General features: G+C 40.8%; 1 protein-coding gene across 1 annotated transcript; it reads left to right on the top strand.

Annotated features, from left to right (window-relative positions):
- Window positions 1-6533: 6533 nt before the first annotated feature.
- LOC116707436 (transcription factor Sox-8) lies at window positions 6534-10276 on the top strand. The gene is made up of 3 exons (XM_032544766.1): window positions 6534-7226; window positions 7596-7831; window positions 7950-10276. Exons 1-3 carry the CDS (start codon window positions 6811-6813, stop codon window positions 8702-8704), a joined length of 1407 nt encoding a protein of 468 aa, XP_032400657.1. The 5' UTR covers window positions 6534-6810; the 3' UTR covers window positions 8705-10276.
- The last annotated feature ends 1631 nt before the right edge of the window (window positions 10277-11907 follow it).

The raw sequence follows: 11907 nt of genomic DNA, 5'->3' as shown, positions 1-11907 counted from the left end.
CGTCACATATCCTGTACATGTTAAACGGACAAAACGGACAAAAAAAAAAAGACTGGTTTACATTTTGGAGGTGCTTAATGACCATCAACAGATAGCTTAGCATTAGCACTCCAGAAGTGGTGTACTTGCAGTGAGTAGTACCCTCCAACTCTGAACAAAACCAGCTGATTCCTGAATGTTGGCTTACGTAAGCAAGTCAATTACTGGCTGGCACATTCCTCTTCTTTTGCTAGAGGTATGATGGAGGCTTTTATCTTTTTACCTTTTCACACGTCACCATTATCTAGCCCTGGACCAGTGAAAGCTATAATGTCTTAAATGAAAAAGAAAATGAAACAGGATGAAGGGTGCTGCCCTGGCCATTTGAGAAAGTGCAATGCTAAGCTTTGCATTGTTTCACTTGAGCCTTTTTGACAACAGATATGATGACTATGTGCTGTAGTTGACCGTAGCTGTGTTAATCTTTGGATAATGTTGCAATGCTGGTTTCTCTGGTCAGTAACACAGATCCTAATGGGTGTTTATATGGGTACATGGATATGTGTTGAGAAAAAGACAGCATATTATAGAGGATGATGGGGAGTGCAATGTATCAGCCGTACCACCCAAAAATATATTATCAATGTATTCAGTTAATCTATAACTATGTATGCAATGTGCACAAAAGTGACTTAATATTTTATTATTTTGTTTATTTCTATCTACTATCCTGTGGGGAAATTGCCTTTGCTCAAATTGTTAAGCACTAACCAGTTTTCAAGTGTGCAGTAAACAAACATCAACCCATGGCAATTATTTCTGTAACATCGTATTACATATTACAACACTGATTTAAATGATCACAACACACTGAGCCGCTTTATGCGGCTAGCAGCAGGTGTGCTGATGTGTTTTTCAGTGTAGCGTTTTGATTAGTGCTTACAGTCAGGCTGGAGGCAGACAGACTAACTGCTGCTCATAAACAAGAAATGAAAAGTCTTGGCTGTCACACTGAAAGTGAAAGGAGAATTTGATCCTCTTCACCAATTATCATTTTTATAGCTTATAAATGATCCTGTAATATATGAATTGTACACAAGAGATTTAGGCTCCATACTGTGTGTGCACTGCACTCACTTCCAACACACTTTGTGTGTGTAAACATGTGTATGCACGTGCACATTTTCTCAGTCTCTTGCTCATAAAAGGGACATAAAAATGAGCACTGCAAATGGCTTTTTATTCTTGTTTTAATTATCCGCAAATAAAAACAATCCACCCAGTTTTCTTAGCGATGTGAGAGAAAGTCCCCGCAGCCAAACAAGTCCTCTAAATAGTCTCACTTTTGTGGAGCGGCCTCCCATTTCCCGTAAAGTCAAGGGGTGGGCTCTCTGTTCTTTCGCCGCCCCGTCCTAAATGTCTACATGTCCCGTACCATTTAATTCACAGGCAAATTAGGGAGATGATTTATGAGAATCAAGGATCAAAAAAGTAGACAATGTGGAAGACTGAGCACACCGCAAGTTTTATTCAGAACATATGCCGTGAAGATGAGAGGGAAGAAAGACAGAAAGACGGGGTTGTAGATCAGAAAGTGTAAAAAAAGAAAGAAGAAGAACCCACATACACCCATGCTTCTCTTGAGACAACTCTGGGATAAGATACACCATGGGAAGTGTCATCCCTGCTCAACATCCTAGCATTTATACTGTCATGCCAGGAGTAAATATCAGGAATGGACAATTCCCCTGCACACTAAGATTAAATGATTAGAAGATTAAATTACTTTCAGGCAACGTTCAAACAGGAGCTTTCTGTCAACAGCTAAAACCATTATGCACTTCACATAAAGTGTTTTTCCACACCATGCAAGATACCTTCTGACAGTTTGCACATCAAAGATTTACAGGAAAGCCTTGAGGAAACTAGAGAATGATTTAACATGATCCTTCCTGACCTGCTACTACAGCAGCTTCCAAAACCTCTCTGTCCATAATCTCTAGCTCACATGAACATACAGAACTATCACAAGCTAAAACGGTTGCCAACAGTTATGTGTCAGGGAGAAAGCACAGCAAATAATCTGGAAACACTTGAGTTTTTTTATGCTCCTGACATTAATAACGAGTGTGGCCGAAGGCCAAACACACCCTGAGACATTTTGGACTAATTGTTTCCTTCAGTCTCAAACACTCCCCCTTCAAACGCTTCAAAACTCCCTTCCTTCTCCCCTCACAGTGCAATTCCTCCCCTCCACCTCTCTGTGTCTACTAATAGGTTTAAATAAAACCTGCAATTGGTCCAGTAAACCCCTAATTATGGTGTTTTAATAGAATGAATTTGGGATGGTGCAGGGTCAGGGGTCAATGGGTGGTCCTAACACACATCAGCTGTCATGGGGGTTGGAATGTGATTGGAATCAGTGGAGTCAAACATCCCCTGGTCCTCGACCTCACTAAGTAGAAAACCTGGAAAATACATTTGGCCACAGACCAAAATGGAGAACATCCACCATGCAACTTCCATAGGGGGTGGGATGAGTAGAGATGGGACAGAGAGGAGTACTACATCCATCACTCAGAGTTCGCTTTAAAATGTGTGTGAACCTGGATGGAAAATCCTCAGAATCTTTTCACTTAAGCACTAACAGCACCAGATCTTATAACTTCACCAAGGCTGTGAAATAAAGGATTTCTGTCCATGCCTTCCAGTTGTGTTCGCTGCAACTCTAAAGTTTGCACTAATTACCTTCTTTCTGAGTGTGTGAAACCAAAGATAGAAGTGGTCTGGTTGATGTGACACAGGGGTGACATATGGCTTGTTAGCAGCCCAGGAGCTTGTTCCACATGTGGTTAGGCAGTGGTTGGGATTGTCTGGGTGAGAGGGAGGGCATGCCAGTCTCCCCAGTTCAGTAAGTTAACAGTGACTCAATGTGCAATCAGTGACATTATTTGACAGAACGAAGGCCTGCTGTCTGAGTTAGGGCAATGTGGTGGCTATAGCCACACGGGTTGCCAGTTTTTCTCATCTGGAAAAAAATAAATAATTCTATCTAGATTCTTGTGATGCAGAATTATACATCATGCACAACCATATAGATTTAAATATGGAATACATGGTTCACATCATCCAAACACATCAAAAACTTTTTATTTACTGCACAATGTTGTAGCAATGTATGCCAATTTATCTGCTCTCCAAACTCTGTCCAATAACTTGGCTAGAGAGAAGAAATGTGCCTAAGTGTATTAAAACACAGAAGCAGAGACCAAAGGGAGCGAGATTCCTGTGGGTGACTGTGTAATTTAATTTTGTATGCACATTAGAAGCCAGAGAGTATAATTTACATGTGGGGTAGAAGTGACTAAGGCCCAGGAGAAATGGACCAAAATGCTCTGCTTAGGTCTGGAAGAAGGAAAAAAATTAAATCTGAAAATCTTTACCCTGGTCTTTTCTTTGAGATGAATCTCACAAAAATTGGAAAATTAAAACCTTCCTTCATTCTTTGGGACACTTAAGGTTCATACGCGGTTACGTCGACTCTGTTGCTCCTTCCTTTTCTAATCAAGAGCACAGAGCCCACAAACTCTGGACAAAGTTTCTTCCCACAATACAGGGAGGCATGAAGGGGGTGGGGGTGTGGGGGGGTTGGAGTCTGTTTTAGTCTGTCTCCTTTCTACCCAGAAACCAAGACCGTCTCACAGCTTAGCAGCTTGACGGTAGCTGTCACTCATGTTGGGTTCATCCTGATTGGCCTTCAGAGTCATTCTACCTGAGATGAGGTGATTGGTGAGGAGTTTGAGGTTTTATCCTTCTCTTAATATACTTTACAGGCTGACCTTGTTTTACCAAACCAAACTTCAGCTATTAAAATCATATTAAAATATAATGCGGTTTTTTTTCAAAAAATACAAATCAAAATAAGAACTATTTTTGAACTATGACGCTCTGGTTTGATTAATATTGATTTGTGTGTTTCTTTGTTTGTGAGTGTGTTTGTTTTTCTGTTGGCAAGATACATTAACAATGACAGAAGGTTTTCCATTAAAAGTTTGTGGGGACCTGAGCCAGGAGCAGTTGATTCAGGTCCGATGGTGATTGAGAATAGGGATTTCCAGCCTTACATTTGAAACAAACAGAAAGTTTAATTGCAAATCCACAGGGAATGTTAAAAGGATCAAACCATCAATTTAATTTATTTTTAAATGACAGGAATTATGTCTAGTTTGTTAAACCAAATTGATTAATTAGTGGTGGTTTCTACCCGCTAAGTGCTTCCTAGTTCATCATTAAAATGAACACTAGTCTTATGTCAGAAAAAAGCAAAGATAGACATGTAATACAACACCAGTGGTTGAATGTAACTAAGTACATGTACCACAAATTTAAGGTACTTGTACTTCACTTGATTCTTTTTTATGCCTCTTTCATTTCAGAGCGAAATATTGTACTTTTTACTCTACTACATTAAGCTGACAGCTTAGTTACTACTTACTTTACAAATGTTTGCACTTAAAACACATTTATAAAATACTTTTTTTTTCTACGTTGAGTACTTTTACCTTTAAACTTTAAGTACATTTTCCTGATGATACATACAGTACATACTTTAACTCAAGTAACATAGTATAACATAGTGTAACAGAGTATTAGATACGGTGTGGTATTAGTACTATTACTTAAGTAAAGGATCTGAGTACTTCATCCACCCCTGCATAACACATGTCTGACTCTACATATCTGAGTCTTATCTGCTGACACATGTATGCACACACACAGTAAATACGTTTCCATGTGTGGCGCAGGACAAGAGTGAAGCCAGAGTTATTCATGTTTGACAACTAGCCGCTGCCCTGTCTGTGCACACACACACACACACACACACACACACACACCACACACACACACACACACACACACACACACACACACACAACACACAAACACACACACACACACACACTTGACCCAACCGAGCACTTTGACAGCATCTGTTAAAAAGACAGGCTGCTAGGGACCAGAGGACCACTTTCATTTCATCATCTGTGACAGAAATGTTCCATTATTTTGTATTACATTTATACATAAAAGGCAGATACAGGATCCTTCTGCAGACATCAAGTATAACATATTCAAACTCTGGGCTGGCCCTTTGCTTCTTACGCCTATAAAAGCCAAACAATGAAAGCTTCTTACCTTCAAGCATTTACCTTCCTTGCAGAAAACACTGAACTGTATGTAAAAGCACAGCATCTATTATTTCCACATTACATACTCTCTTCTTCCCTCAGCCACCTGCAGTGTGCATCGAGCAAAGCAAACTGCCGTCCACCACAAACACACCTCGTCTTTTCACAGTGAGGCCAGTGATAAAAATCATCCCACAATACATGAACACAAAGACACCTTTAACTAAGGCAGTGATTCAATCTATCCTCTTATCTTCTCTGCACTTTGTATCTTCAGTGTCATAAAAAAGACAGCCTTACTGGTGGTGAGATGTAACTTATGGATCACAAAACAAACAGTTGCTAAACTGCCTCTTCTGAATTTTGGAAATTAATCAAAGCTATATTTGGGCTCGCACAGGCGTGTAAAGTTGTTTTTGGTCATTGGTTATGGTTATTACACATTTTAGTAAGTCGATTCAGGAGTGTGAGTTTCTGTTGCTTGTGTCATGATAATTTGTTAAGATTAGACAGACAGGCATAAAAGGTTTAATATGACTCACTGAACTTTCCTGCAAAAACAGTAATGAATTATTGCTACAGGCAATTATTAAATGTGTTTTTTACTCAAAGAAAGAAATGCAGGCATTAGTTCTAACCAGTGTGAGGGAGGATCATCCTGCCTCTTTGACAATGACATCAGTTTGACAATAATTATATATTTGCTATTATTTGCAACCCTGCTGCAAATTACTTTGTTAATAAGTTTTGACATATTTGTCATTTATGTTTAGACTGTTTTGTTACGTGAGAAAATAATAAGCTGAGTATCACTCTTTTTACAATTTCTATGTCTCATCAAAGTTGTAATAGTTGATTGTTGTTTAGAGTCCATCTAACTTCCTCTCAGTAAAATTTTTTTTTTAAATCTACTTTTGGCGTTTGACATATTTAGCCTACTCATGTGTGGACTGTAGACAGCTAAATGTCTTTAGAACATCAACATATATTTTTTTGAAATTAAATCCTTAATATCAACCGGAAAGTAACAATATAAAGACATTATCAGCCTACATTGCAATAATCATATTACCAAATGTTAGTAATGTGTTGACAGATTGAATATGTTTACATTTTCTGTATTGATAATAGCAAAATAATGTACATCCGCGTTTTTTTGAACATTTAAGGAATTTCTGAACTCACTACATTTACTAACAGCATTATAGAATTGTTTGTCACACAACGTGTCACCAATAAAAAAGAAAAAGAAAATTATAAACCCACATAAAAGCCTGAACCAATGGCGGGCAAGTGATTTGTTCCAGCCAATCCCAGGCGGAGGGTGGAGTGACGATTTTAAAACTCCAACTCAAGTTGCTGTAACGTGTAGCTCCACAGCTCACATTGTAGATCACAACTTTCACGACTGCACCTCCCATGACAGCATAGGAAAACAACACCAACGAAGACAGAAAAACAAACTGGGAAGCTGGAAGAAAACAACGGACTCACATAGACTGAAATTGTTAAAGGAATTTACTGTGGCGCACCGTGCGTAAAGGTGCACTGGCCACTTTGCTGCGCGCTTCAATTGGTAACATTTGATTTTTAACTGAAGATTACTTTTTCGGGTTTTCATCCACAAGGGGCTGAGCAAGTAATGTTAAAAATGACAGAGGAGCATGACAAATGTGGCAGCGACCAGCCGTGTAGTCCATCTGGCACAAACAGCTCCATGTCCCAGGACGAGTCCGACTCCGATGCTCCGTCCTCACCAACTGGCTCCGACGGCCAAGGATCCCTGCTCGCCAGTTTGGGCAAGAAAATGGACTCAGAGGATGACGACCGGTTCCCAGCTTGCATACGGGATGCAGTCTCTCAGGTCCTCAAGGGGTACGACTGGTCCTTGGTGCCTATGCCCGTGAGGGGGAATGGATCCCTGAAGAATAAACCTCACGTCAAGAGACCCATGAATGCTTTCATGGTTTGGGCGCAAGCGGCCCGCAGAAAGCTGGCGGATCAGTATCCACACCTGCACAATGCCGAACTGAGCAAGACTCTGGGAAAACTCTGGCGGTAAGACAACATTTTATTTGATTTTCTAAAAGAGAAATGCTGGGAGAAGAGCGTGTTAATCAATAATATTAAAAGGAAACTATGAGGACAATCAGAGGTCATGACTGTAGATTTGGGCACATAACAATAGCAGCTTTAACAAATTTAATCTATGGATTAAATTTCTAAAAGTTTAGATTTTGAATGTATATGATTTGAAATAAATAACAAGGGCCATTTTCTTCTGACCGCATGACAATAAATAAAAAATCATGACAATAAATAAAAAATGCTCTAAAGTCACTATAGCTATGTAACAATTTCATCCTTTTATTTTTGTTTAGTTTGACTGAACCCATTTTAATGTTTTATAATTTGTTTTCACCATAGTTTGCTCTCAGAAAGTGAGAAGAGGCCATTTGTAGATGAAGCAGAGAGACTCCGGGTTCAGCACAAGAAAGATCATCCAGACTACAAGTACCAGCCCCGGAGACGGAAGAATATGAAACCAGGCCAGAGCGACTCAGACTCAGGAGCAGAACTGGCACATCACATGTACAAAGCTGAACCAGGGATGGGAGGACTGGCAGGGTTGACTGATGGACACCACCACCCTGAACATGCAGGTATGATGTCTAGTTTGTGAGTTTTATTTTAGGAATTAAATATGTTTTGGCTGTTGTAAATAGTTTGAATCATAAGAGTGATGAACCTTCACGGTTAATGTCTGGTATTATTTTTCAGGGCAGCCCCATGGTCCCCCTACACCACCCACTACTCCCAAAACAGACCTGCACCATGGGATGAAGCAGGATCTGAAACATGAAGGCCGTCGTCTTGTTGACAGCAACAGGCAAAACATTGACTTCAGCAACGTAGACATCTCTGAGCTAAGCACTGATGTCATCAGCAACATGGAGACCTTCGATGTGCACGAGTTTGACCAGTACCTCCCCCTCAACGGCCATGCCTCGGGCTCTTCCAGCCTGCCGTCAGACCACAGCCACGGGCAGGCTCCCGCCCCTGGTGGCTCTTACACTTCCTCATACAGCCATGCAGGTGCCAACGGTTCAACATGGACCCGCAAGGGCACCATGTCCTCTTCTGCTCCCTCCGCCAGCGAGGTGGGCCAGCACCGGCTCCATATTAAAACAGAGCAACTGAGCCCCAGCCACTACAGCGAGCACTCCCACGGGTCACCCTCACACTCTGATTACGGCTCCTACAGTAGCCAAGCCTGTGTCACCTCGGCCACATCAGCTGCCTCGGCTGCAGCCTCTTTCTCCAGCTCCCAGTGTGACTATACTGATCTCCAGAGCTCCAACTATTACAACCCTTACTCCGGCTACCCCTCTAGCCTCTACCAGTACCCCTACTTTCACTCATCCAGGCGGCCCTACGGCAGCCCGATCCTTAACAGTCTGTCCATGGCTCCTGCCCACAGCCCCACCGCCTCAAGCTGGGACCAGCCCGTCTACACCACGCTCTCTCGACCCTGAGGGAACAAGAAACAGTCAGTTCGCACCAGAGACTCATTCAGATTGATGCACTACTAATGAAGGAAGTAAGGAGCAGGTGGAGAAGTGTGTGTGGTAGGCTTCCTGTGACCATTTGAACGTGAAACAAACAAAAGAAAAAAGTGCCTGCTGATTTTATACAAAGTTATATCGCTGCGATGAAAACACTGACTTTTTTTTCTACACAAAGACAAATTGTGTTGTTGGTGAGCCAAAACTCCTCCATGAGGACATGTCACCTACCCCTACATCCTGTACATCCCCCATCTTTTCCAGTTTAGGATTGCACGTGTGTGAACACTTGAGGTAAAGCAAAAGGCCTGCCACTGAGTTGGGTAGGAGAAACGCTTTGGCTCAGTTCTGTTGAGAAGCAGATGGAGAAGCAGGAAACATTGGAGAACGTACACAGGACCGATTATGTGAATTTGCAATAAAATTTACTTTAATGGCCAGAGCTATATCGCACCCCATTTGCGTCTGTCGACCAGTCTTAACTAAATGGCTCTTATAAATCTTATCGTGTCATTTTGGCATAAAAGTCTTATATGTATTTATGTTCAAGCATTATTGTTTTTCTTTTGTTCTTAAGTAGATAAACACATGTAATGTGGGTTTGGTTATTTACAGTGGTGTTTGGTTTTTAATGAAAACAAGGTCAATGAAGTGAAGGACAAGTACAACAATTTCAATATCATTCCATTGAAGACCATTTTTCAGTAACATCTCCATTCCAAGTTGCAAGCAGACAGAGCTGGCCTAATATGCTCGCACAGGACAGAACAGGTGTTTGAAAGCTATGCTTGGCAAATTGCGATTAGTCATGATCTAGGGTTAAAGGAAATGGGGTAAAATTACACCACACACTCTGAGTGACATGTCAGCTGGACCTGTATACGTGGATGAACATGTAGGCTATACGTACGTGCATCTGTGTGTGTGTCAGGGAGATAAAGTGCTCTCGTATGTGTGAGCCATTTCCTTGTGAGAGAGATACATATCCCGTGACGTAATACACACCATATGATACTTTATCAACTCTTCAAATTATCTTTGAATTCATCCGTTACTCACAGAAGACTGTTTAGGGTTTAAGGAGGAAATGAAGAGAGTGTGAGTATTGGCCCATATTTATCTCAACAACCATCAAGTGGCAACTCACTGCTGCAGTCTCATACAAAACATTTTTGTGCCTTCTAATGCTTCTTGTCAGTATTTCCGTATGAAAAAATTATTAACATACTTCAGGCAGCACACAATCAGTAATCAACACCAGAGAATCCTACAGCTAACTTACTCCTGATTATATCCTAAATTTGATATCATTCCTTTAAGCCTTGGTTTGTAATGTTCTGTGGGATTCTCCATGCAAAATGTACGGAGCATCATGCTCTAACTTTTGTCCAAGGAACTGTGTTTTTTATATTCTGGTGTATAATTTTGAGAAAGGCTGTGAAAATTATGGTTGTTATATTAACTAGAGTTTCATTCACACATGCACAGCTAACCCATTCGCTGGCCATTTTTTTTTTATAAATAAAAAGATACTTTTTCTTGGTATTTGTCATTCTGTCATTCTAATTTGCATCCATATTTCGCTTCAACTTTTTATTCGTATTTGTTCTTTAATATTTGGAAACTATTTGTGAAAAAATAAATGAATAGAATTAATTGCGTTGCAGTTTGCCTTTACGCTGGATACCAGCTTGTCTAACATCTGTACTGTGAGCTACAGCTGTGAGGTGAGACCAGTGAATGATTTAATTATTCTCAGTTTTCCCAAAGTGACAGTAATAAACCTTCACAGTAAATTTGACTTTACTCAGGTGGACATGTAAGTCTATCATTGACTTTTGCAAAATCAAAATACATCTTGCTGTTAAGCGCATAAGCTTTTTTATCTAGTCAGTTTTTGTAAAAATATACAGTCGCTGAAAAAACTAAAACTGCCATGTTGCAGTAACAGCCACTCTCATAACCTTCTGACCTTACAGGGCCTTGAGTTGACACTGAGTTTATATGTGGCTATAGATGCATCAAACCAAATATTAATTTCAGATTTCTTTGTTAAACCACTGACAACAGGGAATAAGGAGGGATCCCATCTTCATTGGTTCAGCGGGTAGAATGTTCAAGTTGGCCCTGGCATGAATGCCAAGCAGCCGTCCCTAACCAACCCAGGGAGAAGCCAAGTGCCAGGGCCGCGCTGCTGAATTTTAATGATTCATTATGCTGTGGAGGGGCTCCATTGTGTCCCTTTATCCGGAGAGCTAGAAAGGAATTAATTGGACAGAAAATAGAAGGGCAATGGGAACTGACAAGCCATTAAGAGGGTGCTGAATGGACGATTAGATGCACATGGGGAGGATTTTTCCCCCCTCGCTGTCTCATATCACAGTGCTCCACAAACAACAAAAAAACAACAAGAACAACCACAATGACCATCAGACCAAACTGTAGAAATCATATCAGCGCACATAATCTGTAGATAATAAAAGAAGATAATACCACAGCAGATGGGGTGTGGGTGGCTCAAGAACGACTTGTTGTTTTTCTTCCCTCAAAGTCTTTTTTTTATCACCAGTGTTTGCCAAATACTTTCAGGAGGAACTCTTGAGAAAGAACAGGAGTGAATAAAAGTGAGGCAAAAAGGCTCTTCAGGGTGCTTGGGTCTTGTTTCCCTGGAACTTGTCCACAGTTTCTGATTGGGCCTCTGGAAAGCCTTACTGTAAAAAGCTAAAACAAAAATGAACTGGAATGGGGGACTTCAGTATACTGAATGCAGGAATGAATGAATGAACATTTTTACGCTGCAGTTGCAAATTTGCCTAAGAAGAACTACACATTTATGGACAAAAATTCACATCGGGTAGTTGCCTACACCCACATAAACTCTCCCACTCACATATATGCAAAAATTGGAAATGAAATATAAATTACAGTAATTTTAACGCCACACTGAGGCTTTGCTACATTCCAGCTGTCACAGTTATTGTTTATGAAGGAAAGACGTTATTGGCTGAAGTGGGAGTTGTGGTCTTGGACCCGGAGGACATCAGCGTGAAGGCGAGATGAACCCAGTGAAACTGGTGCTTCCACCACCTGACCACATCCCATTGTTAGGAGCAGGATAACTCGCCTGGTAATAGTCTCATCCTGTTTAATGAGCCTGGCTGACTCAGGGCATG

This window comes from Etheostoma spectabile, chromosome 19 (genome assembly GCF_008692095.1).
Source record: "Etheostoma spectabile isolate EspeVRDwgs_2016 chromosome 19, UIUC_Espe_1.0, whole genome shotgun sequence".
NCBI lineage: Eukaryota > Metazoa > Chordata > Actinopteri > Perciformes > Percidae > Etheostoma > Etheostoma spectabile.
This window is presented reverse-complemented; position numbering and strand designations above follow the sequence as displayed.